This window comes from Pristiophorus japonicus, chromosome 20, assembly GCF_044704955.1.
Source record: "Pristiophorus japonicus isolate sPriJap1 chromosome 20, sPriJap1.hap1, whole genome shotgun sequence".
In the NCBI taxonomy this organism is placed as follows: domain Eukaryota; kingdom Metazoa; phylum Chordata; class Chondrichthyes; family Pristiophoridae; genus Pristiophorus; species Pristiophorus japonicus.
In genome coordinates this window covers 81,449,932-81,468,644 of record NC_091996.1, presented here as the reverse complement: position 1 = coordinate 81,468,644, position 18,713 = coordinate 81,449,932, and the positions used below count along the sequence as shown (strand labels likewise).

The window sequence follows — 18,713 nt, the reverse complement described above, 5'->3', positions numbered from 1 at the left end:
TTATGTTCTTGTGACTAGAAAAGTGAAGTAAAGCTGACCCACCACACGTCAAGTTGGATCTGCTATTGAGCACGCGTTCCGTATATTCTCTGGGTTACAGCTTCACTGCTTATGAGGCAAAATACCGAATAAGTGCATAAGAACGCGAGAAATAAGAGCAGGAGTCGGCCATTCATCCCTTCGAGCTTGCTCCGTCGTACAATGAGAACATGGCTGATCTTCTACCTCAACTCCACTTTCCCACACTATCCCCATATCCCACGATTCCCTTAAGATCCAAAAATCTGTTGATCTCTGTATTGAATATGCACAACGACTGAGCTGCCACTGCCATTTGTGGAATATAATCGCAAAGATTCACAACCCTCTGAGTGAAGAAATGTTTTCTCATCTCAGTAACTCGTGGGGTGCCCCAGGGATCAGTGCTGGGACCCCAACTATTTACAATCTATATTAACGACTTGGAAGAAGGGACCGAGTGTAACATAGCCACATTGACTGACGATACAAAGATGGGAGGAAAAGCAACGTGTGAGCTAGCAAAAAATCTGCACAAGGACATAGACAGGCTAAGTGAGTGGGCAAACATTTGGCAGATGGAGTATAATGTTGGAAAGTGTGAAGTCATGTACTTTGGCAGAAATAAATCAAAGAGCAAGTTATTATTTAAATGGAGAAAGATTGCAAAGTGCTGCAGTACGGCAGGACCTGGGGGTACTTGTGCATGAAACACAAAAGGTTAGCATGCAGGTACAGCAAGTGATCAGGAAGACCAATGGAATCTTGGCCTTTATTGCAAAGGGAATGGAGTATAAAAGCAGGGAAATCTTGCTACAGTTATACAGGGTATTGGTGAGGCCACACCTGGAATACTGCGTGCAGTTTTGGTTTCCATATTTGCAAAAGGATATACCTGCTTTGTAGGCAGTTCAGTTAATGTTTACTAGGTTGATTACGGCAATGAGGGGGTTGACTTATGAGGAAAGGTTGAGTAGATTGGGCCTCTACTCATTGCAATTCAGAAAAATGAGAGGTGATCTTATCGAAACGTATAAGATCATGTTGGGGCTTGACAAGGTGAATGCAGAAAGGATGTTTCCACTGATGTGGGAGACTAGAACTAGGGGGCATAATCTTAGAATAAGGGGCCCCCCGTTTAAAACTGAGATGATGAGAAATTTCTTCTCTCAGTTGGTTGTAAATCTTGGAATTCGCTGCCTCAGAGAGCTGTGGAAGCTGGGACATTGAATAAATTTAAGCCAGAAATAGATAGTTTCTTAATCGATAAGGAAATAATGGGTTATGGGGAGTGTGCAGGGAAGTATAACTGAGTCCATGATCGGATCAGCCATGATCCTATTCAATGGTGGAGCAGGTTCGAGGGGCAGTATGGCCATCCAATAAAGGTACTGCAGTTATCATGGGCGACTTTAATCTACATATTGATTGTGCTAGCCAAACTGGTAGCAATGAGATGGAGGAGGATTTCCTGGAGTGTATTAGGGATGGTCTTCTCGACCAATGTCTTGAGGAACCAACTAGAGTGATGGCCATCCTAGACTGGGTGATGTGTAATGAGAGAGGACTAATTAGCAATCTTGATGTGCGAGGCCCCTTGGGAAAGGGTGACCATAATATGATAGAATTCTTTCTTAAGATGGAGAGTGTCACAGTTAATTCAGAGACTCGGGTCCTGAACTTCAGGAAAGGTAACTTTGATGGTATGAGATGTGAATTGGCTAGAATAGACAGGTGAGTGATACTTAAAGGGTTGATGGTGAATCAGCAATGGCAAACATTTAAAGATCACATGGATGAACTTCAACAATTGTACGTCCCTGTCTGGAGTAAAAATAAAACGGGGAAGGTGGCTCAACCATGGCAAACAAAGGAAATTAAAGATAGTGTTAAATCCAAGGAAGAGGCATATAAATTCGCCAGAAAAAGCAGCAAACCTGAGGACTGGGAGAAATTTAGAATTCAGCAGAGGAGGACAAAGGGTTTAATTAGGAGGGGGAAAATAGAGTATAAAAGGAAGCTTGCTGGGTACATAAAAACTGACTGCAAAAGCTTCTATAGATACGTGAAGAGAAAAAGATTAGTGAAGACAAATGTAGGTCCCTTGCAGTCAGATTCAGGTGAATTTATAATGGAGATCAAAGAATTGGCGGACCAGTTGAACAAATACTTTGGTTCTGTCTTCATGAAGGAAGACACAAATAACCTTCCGGAAATACTAGGGGACCGAGGATCTAGTGAGAAAGAAGAACTGAAGGAAATCCTTATTAAGCGGGAAATTGTGTTAGGGAAATTGATGGGATTGAAGGCCGATAAATCCCCGGGGCCAGATAGTCTGCATCCCAGAGTACTTAAGGAAGTGGTCCCAGAAATAGTGAGGATGTTTTTTGAAGATGTAACGAGTAGAGTGGACAAGGGAGAACCAGTGGATGTGGTGTATTTGGACTTTCAAAAGGCTTTTGGCAAGGTCCCACACAAGAGATTGATGTGCAAAATTAAAGCACATGGTATTGGGGGTAATGTACTGATATGGATAGAGAACTGGTTGGCAGACAGGAAGCAGAGAGTCGGGATAAAGGGGTCCTTTTCAGAATGGTAGGCAGTGACTAGTGGGGTGCCGCAGGGCTCAGTGCTGGGACCCCAGCTCTTTACAATATACATTAACGATTTAGCTGAAGGAATTGACTGTAATATCTCCAAGTTTGCAGATCACTCTCAACTGGGTGGCGATGTGAGCTGTGAGGAGGATGCTTAGAGGCTGCAGGGTGTCTTGGACAGGTTAGATGAGTGGGCAAACGCATGGCAGATGCAGTATAATGTGGATAAATGTGAGGTTATCCACTTGGGTGGCAAAACCTCGAAGGCAGAATATTATCTGAATGGTGGAAGATTAGGAAAAGTGGAGGTGCAACGAGACCTGGGTGTCATGGTACATCAGTCATTGAAAGTTGGCATGCAGGTACAGCAGGTGGAGATGAAGGCAAATGCTGTGTTGGCCTTTATAGCTAGGGGATTTGAGTTCGGAGCAGGGTGGTCTTACTGCAGTTGTGCAGGGCCTTAGTGAGGCCTCACCTGGAGTATTGTGTTAAGTTTTGGTCTCCTAATCTGAGGAAGGATGTTCTTGCTATTGAGGGAGTGCAGCGAAGGTTCACCAGACTAATTTCCAGGATGGCAGGACTGACATATGAGAAGAGAGTGGATCGACTGGGCCTGTATTCACTGGAGTTTGGAAGGATGAGAGGGGATCTCATCGAAACATATAAAATTCTGACAGGTTAGATGCAGGAAGAATGTTCCCGATGTTGGGGCAGTCCAGTACCAGGGAACATAGTCTAAGGATAATGGGTAAGTCATTTAGGACTGAGATGAGGAGAAACCTCTTCACTCAGAGAATTGTTAACCTGTGGAATTCCCGACCGCAGAGTGTTGTTGATGCCAGTTCATTGGATGTATTCAAGAGGGAGTGAGATGTGGCACTTACGGCTAAAAGGATCAAGGGGTATGGAGAGAAAGCAGGAAAGGGGTACTGAGGTGAATGATCAGCCATGATCTTATTGAATGGTGGTGCAGGCTCAAAGGGCCGAATGGCCTACTCCTGCACCTGTTTTCCATGTTTCTATGTTTCTATACTTAATATAGGGTGGCCAGTTCACATCAGGGCAGCATGGACCGTTGGTCACAGACCAACTGATGAAAAGTGCAAATGATAAAGGAGAAAACTACTGAAACTCTCGTTGACACAGGCATGTCTTTCAAATCCTCAGCTGGGGATGAGTTTTGCTCTTGGTACTTATATTCCACTTTGTCAAATGCTGTTCTTTACTCGATCTGAACTTCACGTCTTCCTGCCCTTTCATTTTTTCATTGAGGTGTTCAATCCCACCCTTTCCCTTTCCTTTTGCTCTCCTTGAACCTTTGTTGGTTTCTCTCTGTTCCATCACCATTCCAGGTGTTACTGCGTCGGTTCGTAGTGCATAAAATGGTCATGTGACCAAATGCTCTCAGAACTCAACAGGAGCCCGATAATTTCAGCCGAACATCACGCACTGCTTGTAGCGCAAGATTGTGTGTGTGAGAGCGGTTATATCTTCAGATCCTCAGTGGGATTACTTATGGAGTGCACAGCTCGCAGTCTGGACGCAAACCGCTCATATTTCCGCTCATATTGCCCTGTCAATATCCACCGTGAGGCTCGGTAATTGCAAACGTAACATTCCTGAAAGCAAAGAGCTGTTTCCAAAACCGAAAAACGTGCAGACCGAATGCACTATTTCCTCTTCACACTTCAGACTGCACTTCCTCAGCGGGGACAATGCAAGAAATACACAGCCATCAACAATTGAATAATCGGTGTTTGTAACACAGTAGGAGGCCATTCTGTCCAGCACATATCTGCCAGCGGTTTGTTGGAGTAATCGAACACTACTCCCTCTGCTCTGCTCTCTCCCTCCATAGTCTTGTGTCTTCATCTGAGTCAAATATTGCTCACTTTTGCCTCAGAAGTTGCAGTGGTGTCTGCCTCAAGTACTTCCTGTCGACAATCATTCTCTTCCCCAAAAACTCCTCCTGTACAAACATCATTTATTATCTCCTCTTACTCTCTTAATGTTTGTATAAACAGTGGAATAGTGTTTCCAGATTATACAACATAAGAACATAAGAAAGAGGAGCAGGAGTAGGCCATACGGCCCTCGAGCCTGCTCCGCCATTCAATAAGATCATGGCTGATCCGATCATGGACTCAGCTCCACTTCCCCGCCCGCTCCCCATAACCCCTTATCCCCTTATCGTTTAAGAAACTATTTCTGTCTTAAATTTATTCAACGCCCCAGCTTCCACAGCTCTCTGAGTCAGCGAATTCCACAGATTTACAACCCTCTGAGAGAAGAAATTTTTCCTCAGCTCTGTTTTAGATGGGCGGCCCCTTATTCTAAGATCATGCCCTCTAGTTCTAGTCTCCCCCATCAGTGGAAACATCCTCTCTGCATCCACCTTGTCAAGTCCCCTCATAATCTTATACGTTTCAATAAGATTACCTCTCATTCTTCTGAACTCCAATGAGTAAAGGCCCAACCAACTCAACCTTTCCTCATAAGTCAACATAGAAACATAGAAACATAGAAAATAGATGCAGGTGTAGGCCATTCGGCCCTTCGAACTTGCACCACTATTCAATATGATCATGGCTGATCATTCACCTCAGTACCCCTTTCCTGCTTTCTCTCCAAACCCTTTGATCCCTTTAGCCGTGAGGGCCATATCTAACTCCCACTTGAATATATCGAATGAACTGGCATCAACAACTATCTGCAGTAGGGAATTCCACAGGTTCACAACTCTCTGAATGAGGAAATTTCTCTTCATCTCTGTCCTAAATGGCTTACCCCTTATCCTTAGACTATGTCCCCTGGTTCTGGACTTTCCAAACATTGGGAACATTCTTCCTGCATTTAAACTGTCCAGTCCCATCAACCCGCTCCTCTCCGGAATCAACCTAGTGAACCTTCTCCGAACTGCCTCCAAAGCAAGTATATCCTTTCATAAATATGGAAACCAAAACTGCACGCAGTATTCCAGGTGTGGCCTCACCAATACCCTGTATAATTGTAGCAAGACTTCCCTGCTTTTATACTCCATTCCCTTTGTAATAATGGCCAAGATTCCATTGGTCTTCCTGATCACTTGCTGTATTTGCATATTATTCTTTTGTGTTTCATGCACAAGTACCCCCAGGTCCCGCTGCATTGCAACATTTTGCAACCTTTCTCCATTTAAATAATAACTTGCTCTTTGATTTTTCAGCCAAAGTGCATGACCTCACACTTTCCAACATTATACCCCATCTGCCAAATTTTTGCCCACTCACTTAGCTTGGGGCAACTGTGCGACCAGACTGCTTCCAGGCATCCACAATGAAGCACTCTTTATTTTGGAAAAGTAAAACTGAGAGTGGACAAGTTCCAACCTGGTCAGAGCAATCTGAAGCTTTAATTCATTGACACCCTGGTTAAAGATGTCTTGTAACATGTGCCTGCGTCAGTCTCTGTGGCACAATGGGTTGGTGTGTTCTGCTATTAACCGAAAGGTTGGTGGTTAGAGCCCACCCTGGGACAAAGCCTTTAACTGTTAATTTTCCCTCTGAGGATTCAGTGCCCCACAGTTCCAGGTTGTCAATGTGCATTTTGGCTGCGCGAATATATTCCGCAAACATTGCCAGCTGCGCTGTTATCCAGTGAGTTCCCACTCCAATACATTTGGGAGCATTCAGTTCAAGTAAAACGATTAAAAAAATAGACTGATCATGTTCCTGCAGCAAACGCATTGGAAATAAATGTCGTCATTGGGTTTGAAGATACTGTTGGAAATTGATTCTATGGATACATATAAATAACTGGAACATGCCATCGCACCATGTGACACGATATTTAATTTCTGGCTATTGCACAGATGGTATTAGGAGAAACAATTCAGAACACGCTGGATAATTTGAATTATATTTTACCTGCATCTAATAATGAATATTTGTTGAAGAGAAATGCACCATCTCCGTTTTGTCATTTGATCTCTCCTGCCTTCCACCCTGCCCTCCCCCATTTCCCTGCCTCTGCACTTACTTAAAACATGTTGCAACTCGAACATTTCCCAGTTCTGGAATTGAACTCGGGACCTCCAGCGGGAGTTTAAAGACTCTGTAGTGGATATTTATCTCCGTGTGACTTCTGCCATTTGGAACGGTGAAATGTTTGTTAAAGAGAGTCAGTGCAGAAGATTCAACATTTCACTTTATTCCTGAACACTGCCTTCTTACTTGAGGACAAAACGTTTCAAACAGTGCATTCCAGATCGTAACACCTCGCTGAGTAAAAATATACCTCCTCTCCCTGCATCCCCCGCCCCGGATTTTTCCTTTTACCAATTATCTTATGTCTGTGTCCTCTGGTTACCGACACTCCTGCCCGTGGAAACAGTTTCCCCATAATTCTGAAAACCTCTATTAAATCTCCCCTTAACTGTGATTACTGGGGTTCAATGTGGGGAAGGGTCAGTTCATCCACTTTGCACCGAAGAATGATCGGCCGGGGCATGATCTAAAAACATTATGTTCGAGAATATTTTTTCTGTGATGTAGCCGGTCCTGTTAATTTCAACAAAAGTTGCACCGGATTCCTGGAGTCATAAGCACTTAAAATTTAAACCATTCTCCTAAAATACAGTGTGTAAATGAGATAGGGATAAAAGTTCATCACATGAAAAGAAAAAATAAATGATTGAAGCCACCACTGTCCCTCAGTAACCACATTATTATTTTTTTCATTCTGCAAAAGAAAGTTATCAGTCAATTGATGGTGATTAAATGAATTCTTATTTTTCACATTAGCTGCATGTCATCAATTATATTCGGGTTTTAGTTTGATAATCGTGTTGTAAATATTATCTCCCTGACAAAGAATCGAACCTGTGTTGCAATGGTGCAAGGGGTGGATTCAGCAAATCATTTGAATATGATCTCAAAGTTGCGTGAATTTATGATCACGGTTACAATTTGTTTTGGTGTGAATCAAGTGTCTTGAAAATGACAATAATGTCACCAACTATAACGATGCAGCAATAAAACAATTTATAATTTGCTGGTGGTCTAGTGGTAAGGGCTTGGTGATCCCACTGCTCTGTCCTGGGTTTGATTCCCACCTGGGAAGTTGCACTTTTAATTCAAAACCTTACAAAAACAAGAATTCATCTATTTCACAAATCTATATGCAAATCATGTATTACAAAAAGAATGATTGATTTAAACATTATTATGTTCTATGAAATTATTATAATCTATGAAATTCTTTTGTAAAACTTCAACCATTTATTATGCCCTGAGCATGTTTTTATCCCTATCTCATTGGGGTTAATTTGGTGCAAATGATGAACCAGGGCAAAGGTTAGGCAAAGGTTTCTATAGTGTAGCGGTAATCACGTTTGCCTCACACATGAAATGTCCCCGGCGCGTGCTTTATTTTAGAATATATTTGCTGTAAAATAAATTGAACAGAAGTAGCCCCAGGTTCCCTGTCTGATGAGCAATGAACATTTTAAATCTCCGAAAATACAGAGTGTGTAAATTCAGATCGGGAATAACATTTCATCCTGCAATTATTAAAGTTCAGTTATTGAAGTTTCGACTGTCCTTCAGTCACATTCCGAACTCGGGCTCCCTCTGTGAGCGCCTAACCATTAAACGAGCAGGACACACGTTATAGAGTTTAATTCTGGACTTAATATTTTCTTTGCTGTTTCACAATAACCAGATCTATGCTCCAAAACCCATCTCACTGTTTCCCGGTGTCAGTCAGAGACTTTGCTTTTTCGACCTGTCTTCAGAAGCGCCGCACGGTCCCACTCCGACAGTCAATGAGCTGTTGGGACGTTAGTGTATCCAGGCTGTGGGTGGCCACCCCGAGCGCAGCAGAGGAGTTTCTGCATTAGTTCTGGGTTGGGACAGTATTTCCCCTTCTCTCTTCCTCTTGTCTGCATCCCTGTGCTTTGGTTTCTGCAGTTATTCCCCGGCCTTATTTTATGTGTTTAAAGCGGAACAAAAGATGAAGTGACGACACTCTGGACCAATTTCGTGACGTGAAATAAGGAGCAATTAAAGAATAAGGGAGAAGCCACTGTCGCCCTTTTGACAGGAGAATAACCTCGCCCATGGCTGTTCATCCACAGCAAGTTTAAACATAATCTTCCTGCCCGGGATCCTTTCGCGTAGAAAGCAAACGTGATAAGGGCTCCACTGCGGAAACCGCTCTGACCAGAAGTACAGCAGAGGGCAGCTGACCAGTGAATGCCTTCTGTGCTGATCGGGAATGTGTTGGCTCACCTTAAACAACTTCTGTCCCTCACTGACAGCTGTGAATCCTTCTCCTCCGCTGCCCTTTACACAAACATGTCACTGATCCCCACCCACCACCCCACATCCCCATCGTGTTATCTTCCATGTTAGCACAGTGGGGCCGCGGAGACACCTACTCTCTCCCCGCGGTTAGTGAACTCAGTCAGTCTGTAAAATTAAAGGGAAACAAGTGTCCCGCAAAGGGCAGGGGAAGGAAGAGAGTCTGTAACCTGGGTTTAATTGTTTGTCAAAGGCTACCCGTCCTGTTGTCTATTTCCAGCAGTTTCCTACTTTCACAGGTGGAGATACCGGTCCTGGACCATGCTCCTAAAATACAATGAGGTCGGGATAAAAGTTCCTCACGTACTCAGGGCAAAATCAATGATTGAAGTTCTACAATGGATTAATGAATGATGTTTAAATCAATGAATCTTTTTTTCCACATGCGATGCACATAACTCTTTCTTATAAGGTTTTAATTTTGGTGGAAGTGCAATTTCCCTGGCCGGAAATTGACCCAGTGCCACGGTGGTGAGAGCGCCGAATCCTAATCACTGGACCACCAGGGAACGCTGCATCGCTGCATCGCTGCATCGTAATGCTTGGTGTCATTATTGTCCTTTTCTTTAAACATAATAACTTAATTTATTTCTAGTCGGCTGGATGGCAGAACATGATCCAAAAATGTAATTGTTTTACTTGAGCTGAATGCTCAGTAAAGTATTGGAGTGGGAACTCACTGGATAACAGCACAGCTGGCAATGTTTGCAGAATATATTCGTGCAGCCAAAACGCACAATGACAACCTGGATCTGTGCGGCACCGAATCCTCGGGGAAAAAGCAGTTAAAGGCTTCACCCCTGGGTGGGCTCAAACCACCAACCTTTCGGATAAAAACCGAATGCACTAACCCATTACATCACAGAGACTGATGGAAGAACATGTTGCAAGACATGCAAAACCAGGGTGTCAATCAGTTAAAGCTTTGGATTGCTCTGACCGGGATGGAACTTGTCTACTCTCAGTTGTACTTTTCACAAATAAAGGGTGGGACATTCATTGTGGATACGTGGAAGCAGTCTGGTCCCGCACACTGCAGACACTTCCATGTCACCGCCAACCAGCTCTCCCACAACCGGTGTGATCTACCTTCCAGCCTTCCGGTGCCTTGTCTGTGACGAAGTATTCTGATTGTCCCGAAGCCGGTAGTAGGTTTTAATTCCTTTTCAGCTTCTGACTGCGGATATTCCTGTGATTAAATGCAAACAAAATGCTTACAGGGACAGTTGGATTCACCGTTTCTTTGCTTGGTGAAATTTCAAAGATTGAAAGCGACGCACATCAACCCCAAACCTCGTCACCTACTCGCAAACCGCTACACGCTGCTCCCGTGAGATGGAAGCCCAGTTGCTGTTTCAAGCTTGAATACAGGTACAAGCAGAACTCATTCAAAGAAAGTCCAAGTCCCTGAGGCACCTGATTATTTTCACCGAACTCCTTCGCAAAGAGTTGAGGTTCGTGTGGGGTGATTTGGGCACATCTTTCCCCACACTACAACACTTCAAACATAACTCAACGGCTGTAAAGCGCTTTGGGGCGTCATGAGTTCCTGAAAGGCGCTGCAGATGTGCAAGTCCTTCTTTGCAAAAGAATGGGCTCGTCCGGGATTTGAACCCGGAATCTCTCGCGAATTTACAATATCAACCCCGAAGCGAAAATCATACCCCTAGACCAACGAGCCAACTATTTGATTAGCACGGCGATAAGGTGTAACTATTATAAAAGCATATTTTGTGTATGTTGCTATTCTTGGTTGGAGGAGCAGTTGAGACGGAATCAGTGACTTTGACTTTTCAACCTGTCTTCTGAAGCGCCGCACGGTCCCACTCCGACAGTCAATGAGCTGTTGGGACGTTAGTGTATCCAGGCTGTGGGTGGCCACCCCGAGCGCAGCAGAGGGGTTTCTGCATTAGTTCTGGGTGGGGACAGTATCTTTCCCCTTCTCTCTAGCTCTTGCCTATATCCCTGTGCTTTTATTTCTCTATTTATTCCCGCTCGCTCAGTTTCTAGTGTTTAAAAGGGAACAAAAGATGAAATGGGTATCACTGTGGAACAATTTCTCTCACTCAAAGTGCTACCGTTGCGCCATGAGGTCTCGGTAGCTCGCCGTTGATATTCAGGTTCATCTATAAATATATCTAAATATATCGACAAGTATGGAAGCTGTTCCCTGGTGGTCGAGTGGTTAAGTCCGGCGCACTTGTAGAATTTACCAATATCTCGCAAAGATTCCAGGTACCTTTCCCCTACAGAGGAGAAGAATCCCTTTCTGGGCTTTTAAAATGTGTTTAAAGGGGCAGACGAAGCCTGCGGGGGATAAAAGGGGATGCATTCATGGAGACCCCCCCCCCCCAGTGTTTGGACTCACAGGAAAGGGAATTCAAAATGGACCTAAATTACAGAAGCTTGAGATCCCCTAAACATCTATGGGAAGGAGTGTTAGATCTCTTAATTTCCAATGAAATATGAACTCCGATTGTAGTTTTAACTTCTTTATTTTTGGCAGACAGCAGTAACAAGTTCTTGGCTTTAAGCCAGGTCTTTGTTCTTCTGGGACCACATGGTCAAAATGGCTGTACTTATACCTGGATCAATTTACAGAAAAGAACTCACCTTCTTTGACCTTATTGGCTCAATTAATAGTCTTTTAACCTTTTAATTGGCTCGCTACCCAAGGTCCTAAAATGTCAAGTTGATTAATGACTTAATGCAACATGCTGAACTGCACATAGTCATTGGAGTCTGTGTTTTCTCCACTTGTCTAAATGCAGCCTGTTTGAATTCTCTATCAATCCCCCACTTTGATTCTTTCACAAACTGAATCATAAAACATCAGGTATCTCTGGTTAAACATTCTACAAAATAATTTCATACATGCTAATAGAGTTTCCTTCTAAAATTTGTTGATGTGTTTCGCCACATGTCCGGACTAGTAGCTTCCACACAAATTTACACCAACCCGAGTTCCATCGTGGCCACAATGGAAGTCTGATTTTAGTAGGTTAATTAACCTTATTCCAATTTAATCCAAATCAATATCTTAGTTCAACCAGTAAACAACCTTCCCTTAAGCATAACATACCCCTGTGCCACGTACAGACGGTCTGCTGGGACCTGCAAGATGTCTCACCTGCGGGACAGCAGCTACAGCCGCCTGGTCGCAACAACATTTAATCAACATAAACAAACAATATAAAAGTAAAACAATTACAACAAATAGAATTAAACCTTCCACCAATGAAGTTCCTATTGAACCTAGCCATTCAGTGGCTCCACTCCACAAAGTGAATGATGGGGGTTGCTTAAGTTTTTCTATCTCCTTTTGGATATGCTCCGCTAAGTGGGTAATTTCTTCGGAGCTATCTGGGATATATGTGCAACACTCAGTTCCGAGTAGGGTGCAAGTACCTCCCTTTTCAGCCAGGATGTAATCAAGGGTCAGTCTATTCTGTAGGGCTACTGTGCGGATTGCTACCATTTCTGCATTGATTTTAACTAGGGCCTCTGAGGTATCATTGGCTACTCATTCCACAACGGATGCCATGTTAATGGATTCCCTTGCCAGTTTGGCGGTCCCATACCCAGGGATCAGAATGCAAAGAACCTCTCTGTTTCTGTGATAGCTCTCTTAGGACGGTGTAAATGTTCCGACAGTGACTTTATATGATACATATAAGGCACAATGTAGGCTAAATAGCAGGATCCCATCCAATTCTGGGGCAGCCAAGGGTAGGCCTTGTGGCCACACACCCAATAGGTGCCATTATATGCAATGAATGTTAGCTGTTTCTTTGTCAGCAACACTCCGGGGCCTGTCCAAGCTTTTCCATCTGTTTTATTCAGAATCCCCATTATGTTAAAATTCCCACATCAGCCCATTTTGGACGGTTCCGTGACTTGATTATGTTATAATTCCGGGAGCAGTTACTATACCCCATATTTTGGCATCCTTTGATGTTTCTAATCAGACAGACCGATTCCCCTGGTCTTCCTATTCCCGTTGTATTAGTGATAACAAAAAATGGGGGCCGTTTGGAATTATTGTAGCACGGTTGGTATCCCCCTTCAAAGGTAGTCAGATTGTAACCTGCTGACTTCCATTTACATGCCCAGTTTTCCGTATCCTGAAACGCATTGCCTGTTTTATTTTGATTAATTATCCACTCAGCCATTTCCGAGATATTCAAGGGAACTGGCCTCAAGGGAATCCCTCCCTTTGAGTGAATAGAGATATGCGCAAACACCCAACAACTAGAAATGTTACCTTGTTTGGCATAAATGTATGACATATATAAAAAGGTATTTACATGTAATTCCCTTGCTACCCTACTATTTCCCTTTGGTGCAGAAGGTCGGCTTGCAAGAAGTAGGCCTATGCCTAGAATACCTACAATCAATAATACAGTAAATTTATACATATTCGCAAAAAGTAATTGTCCTTGTTAGATTTCAGCTTCAGTTACGGGTGCTCATTGAACGTGTGAAGCGTGGATCCAGGCTTTCTTTCCTTTGACTTTAACAGCTGCCTGGGTGGTCAATAACACTTGATAATGTCCCTCCCACTTGGCACCCAAAGGTTCTTTATGCAACTTTTTCACATACACCCAGACTCCCGGGATGATGTCGTGTCCTCCTTCGGGTGGATTACCCCAAGCTGCCGATACCTGTTGGGAAACAGGACTAATAGCATTGGTTAATTTTTGACAGTCTGATAACAAAGTGTCACTCATTAAGTGAACATCAGCTTTCCGTAAATCGATAGTTCCTGGCAGCAACATGGGTCTTCCTGTTATAATTTCAAATGGGCTGAGACCTGTAGTTCTGTTCGGGGTTGCCCTAATGCTACATAGCACTATTGATAGTGCCTGGGGCCATGGTGTTCCTTCTTGGTGATATTTGGCAAGCCGTTGTTTCAGAGTTCGATTCATTCGTTCTACTTGTCCTGATGATTGTGAATGATAAGGACAGTGTAAATCCCACGTAATGTTCAGTAACCTACAGACTTCTTGGCAGACAGCACCTTTGAAGTGTGTTCCCTGATCTGAGTCAATGCTACTCGGGACTCCCCATCGGGGAATGTAATCCTTACACAAGACCTTTGCAGTGTGATTGGCTGTGGCTCTTTTAGTTGGGACAGCTTCTACCCATCTAGAGAATCTGTGAATCCTTGGCATGAAGGAAGAGATATATAATCAACCTGCAGATGCTGGAATGGTCTGACAGGGACAGAGGGCCTCAGTTGGGGCAATACCGTGATGGGTCCAGAATTATTTTTCTGGCAGACCAAACAGCGGTCTGTTACCAGCTGGGCATGTTTTTTAAATCCCCGACCCCACCAGCTTTTCTGGAACCGTGCCGTCATCTGTTGTGAGGCCAAGTGTCCCCACGAGTGGATCTGTTGGGCTAAAAAAGGCATAAGCGCTTGTAGCGCGACTGGCTTGTCGGTAACTCTTTGTCTCCAGACACCATCTTCGCATAGCTTAATTCCTGCCTCAATCCATGTCCATTTTTCCTCTCGGGAGCACTCGCCTTGCATTGTTTGAAGGTCTCGTGTCAGAGTCCTGAGTGCTTTCAATCTGCACATCTGTGTTGGTTCTTCTGGAGGAACGCCCTGTGAGGCGGCATCTTTAGCTGCCTGGTCGGCTGGGGCATTTCCCTGTGCTTCTGTGGTATTTTCCTTGGTATGGGCCTTACACTTCAGGATGGACACTTCCTGAGGTAATTGTATGGCCTCCAGTAAGTCTCGGACTTCTTTTCCATTTCGGATAGGTGTACCAGCAGCAGTGATGAATCCTCTTTTCCGCCAGAACATACCAAAGTCGTGAGCGACTCCAAAAGCATAACGCGAAGCTGTGTTGACGTTAGCTGTCTGTCCTTCTGCTATTCGACATGCCTCTGACAGGGCCCGTAACTCGGCCTGTTGTGCTGACGTTCCTGAGGGTAAACATCCTTTTGCCACTACCTCATATAAGGTTGTAACTGCCCATCCTGCTTTTCTGGTACCATTCTCAACAAAGGAGGAACCATCTGTAAACAGGATGAGGTCTGGGTTGTGCAGAGGCTCCTCTGCTGCTAAGGCTGCTTCTTCTGTTTCTTTTAAAATCTCCACGCAGTCATGCTCTTCACATTCTCCCCCCTCTTGCTCCCTCGATTCTGACATCGGGAGCATAGTTGCGGGATTAACCGGGCTGGCCCGGACGATATGGAGATTAGGAGCTTCCAAAACTGCTGTCCAGCAGGTCCATCTTGCTGCTGTCACCTGAGACATTCTATTCATAGACAGCAAAGCGTGTACGGTGTGGGGATACTTGACAATCAGCTTTTGGTCGAGGACTAGACCCGCAGTGGTCATTACCGCTCGACATGTAGCTTCCATGGCCCTTAGGCAACTTCCCCATCCGAGGGCGACCGCATCCAGTTTTGCCGAATAATAGCCAATAGGTCTTTGCTGATCCCCATGTTTTTGTGTGAGTATAGCTGTCATATATCCTTCTTTCTCATGGACAAACAGGGTAAATGGCTTACCACTGTCGGGGATTCCCAGAGCCGGTGCCGAACACAAAGCCTTTTTCAAACTCAGGAAGGCCTCTTGCTGTTCTTTTGTGAGGGTGATGGCTTCTTTAGAGGCACATTTCCCCTTTAAAATATCATTCAATGGCTGAGCAAGCTGTGTGAAGGAGTCAATCCAATTTCTGTTAAAGTTACACAATCCCAAAAAAGACCTTAGTTGCTGAATAGTGATGGGTTTTTTAGCAGCCCGAATGGCTGCAGTTCTATCCTGGGTAAGTTCTCTCTTTCCTTGTGAAATCTTTTGTCCCAGGTATACAACCTCTTCTTGGGATATTTGTGCTTTGTTGATGCTGGCTTTATGTCCTTTCAGCCGAAGGTGATCCAGCAAAGCTCGTAAACCTTGTTCATGCTGTTCTTCCGTGTTTGAAGCTAGCAGGATATCGTCTACATATTGGATGACTGTGGGTGACAGGGGAGGTAATTCTCGCAAATGGCTTTGTAAAGCCATGTGGAATACCGTAGGGCTGTTGTGGAAACCCTGCGGTAACCGGGTCCAAGTATACTGTTATCCTTGGACCGTGAAAGCAAACCACTGTCGAACCTCCGGTGCCAGAGGCACCGACCAAAATCCGTTGGCCATATCTATAACCGAGAAATATTTATGTTCCGGTTTGAGGGCATTAAAAATGGTGGAGGGATCTGCGACCAAAGGAGCTTTTTGATCAATACATTGGTTAGCTTTCCTATAATCGACAGTCAAACGCCAAGTCTCATTAGATTTCTGTACCGGCCACACGGGGCTATTGGAGGAGCTATGCATTTTAATAAGCACCCCTTGTTTCTCCATTTGCTGAATAACCGGTAAGATTCCACGATGGCAGTTGGACTGATGGGATACTGTTTAGTGCATGGAGGCTTGGTCCCGGTAAATGACGCAGGCTCCATCTGGAGTAGGCCACAATCGTTCTTATCTTTAGCCCATATCGGGTGTTCCTTCAATTCTTCTTTCTTCAAAGTTCTAATTGACCATGTCACCCGACCATCCTCGAAATGCAACGATGAATCTACTTGGATTAGAACGTCCATTCCCAAAAGGGGTTGATCTACTGGGCCTATCCAGACCGGCATGGTTAGTTCATGTGGACCCAGCCCGATAAGTACCGGTGTTGTCCTTTTAATTTCCATTTTATGGCCCCCAACTCCATAGGCTGTACGTGCCCTACCATCCAACGGCAAAAAGTCTCCATATTTTAAGGATAAGCATGTTAAATCCGCCCCTGTGTCTAAAAGACAATCCACATCCTTATCACCCACCCTCACAGTTATATATAGCCCATCTCCCCTTTGTTGTATTAGTGCGAGGAGGGGGGCCAGGGTGGGCTTTAATCAGTTTTTGCTACCCCAAGTAACTCCTACAGTTGTTGTATTGTCAGTCGCTTAAATGCTTCTATGAGGTCGTTATCTTGTGACAAGCCTGGCTTGTTGGCTGAATTGTATCCCTGGCTGCGTCCTCTTCCCCAGCCACGACCTTTCCGTTTGGCCCTGCAGGTCTTGGCCCAGTGACCTTCTTTCCCATAATAATGACATTTTCCGGGTAATTTTCCAAATAACTGTTTATCGGAATTCTGGGATTTCCATCCCATAGCCTGTACAGCTCGGACTTTAGCTCCCATATCCCGATCTAATTGGTTACATCGATCCACCAATGCTTCAAAGGTAGTTCCTCTACCTTCACAGTCTGGTAACACCACCTTAAGCATTTTTGACAGTTCTGGCTTTAGACCTGCCACGAAAGCTGCTTTCAGGGGTCCAAAAGGGTTCATCCATTTCCTCATCCGTATTATTCATACCCGAATGTTCTAGCCACGTGCATCTAAACCGCTCGTCATACTCCAGGACCTCCTCTGTTCCTTTCTGTTGGCAGGCTGCAATTTTTCCCCAGTCTGTCTTAGCTGGACTGAAGGCTTGCAGCCAGTGTTTAATCGCCTCCTACCCTGCGTCTAATTCTTGCTCATTCTGCCCCAAAGCTTCTTCTACCTTGTCGTGCAATTTTCTTCCCTGAGTTTTTGGCACCATTATGGTCAAAATTTGCACTCCGTCCCAGGGATGAAGTTGATATATATTTCTTAAGCGGTCCAATTGGTCCCACGTTTTTACTCCCCCTTTCTTTGGATTGGGCAATTCCTTGGACCATTTATCAATTTTCTCTGGGTCTGCCGGATCATGAACTAAGTATTCTTCGTATACCCTTCTCTTTGTTTTTTTGGTTCCGCTCTCATCCGCAGTCTCTTCTGATTTGACTACAACTCGTCTTTTTTTAAACGGGGCAAAGTGCACCCCTAATTCGTCATCCTCCGACCCTGTATCGTCGGAGGATTCAGAATCCGTATCTATTCCTCGGTCGTGTCTTCGGGTTTGTGCTTTTAATTTATCCAAACATGGGTACCCTGGGAATTGATCAATACATTTTCCTTTTCCTATTACTGTCTCTTGACCTAATGATTTTTTCCATTCTTTAATTTCACCTTTAAGATCTTTAACTTCCACTTCCAGCTTTTCAAGTTCAAGCTTTTTCTGTCGCAGCTGTGCACAAACTGCTTGCAATTGATCCTTTGTACTGGTCAGTTCTCGATCATGTTGGGAACGCATTATAATTTCGTTCCGCTTTCGAATCTGGCCCATAACCGCTAGGGACCATCTAGTTCGCTCTTTATTTTTCATACGGGTCGTTTTTCCCCAGACGCTTTTAATCTCGTCCAAGGACCATTGTCCTTTGGAGGTCCTCCTCACAGCTCACACTGCCACCCAACTTAGTGTCATCCGCAAATTTGGAGATACTACATTTAATCCCCTCATCTAAATCATTAATGTACAGTGTAAACAGCTGGGGCCCCAGCACAGAACCTTGCGGTACCCCACTCGTCACTGCCTGCCATTCTGAAATGTCCCCATTTACTCCTACTCTTTGCTTCCTGTCTGACAACCAGTTCTCAATCCATGTCAGCACACTACCCCCAATCCCATGTGCTTTAACTTTGCACATTAATCTCTTGTGTGGGACCTTGTCGAAAGCCTTCTGAAAGTCCAAATATACCACATCAACTGGCTCTCCCTTGTCCACTCTGCTGGAAACATCCTCAAAAAATTCCAGAAGATTTGTCAAGCATGATTTCCCTTTCACAAATCCATGCTGACTTGGACCTATCATATTACCTCTTTCCAAATGCACTGCTATGACATCCTTAAT

General features: G+C 44.3%; 1 protein-coding gene and 1 non-coding gene across 2 annotated transcripts in view; both read right to left on the bottom strand.

Annotated features, from left to right (window-relative positions):
* LOC139232979 (probable G-protein coupled receptor 139) overlaps positions 1-10,106 on the bottom strand; it is a gene marked incomplete at its 5' end in the record, with an annotated part of 82,148 nt that extends 72,042 nt beyond the window's left edge. Inside the window, one exon of the mRNA XM_070863477.1 lies at positions 10,046-10,106. Within this exon, the coding sequence (XP_070719578.1) occupies positions 10,046-10,106 (61 nt within the window). The remainder of the gene's footprint in view (positions 1-10,045) is intronic.
* A 443-nt stretch (positions 10,107-10,549) lies between these two features.
* Positions 10,550-10,637, bottom strand: trnap-cgg (transfer RNA proline (anticodon CGG)). Its single transcript is given in 2 exon segments — positions 10,550-10,585; positions 10,602-10,637. It is a non-coding gene; the product is annotated as a tRNA-Pro (tRNA).
* Positions 10,638-18,713: the final 8,076 nt, after the last annotated feature.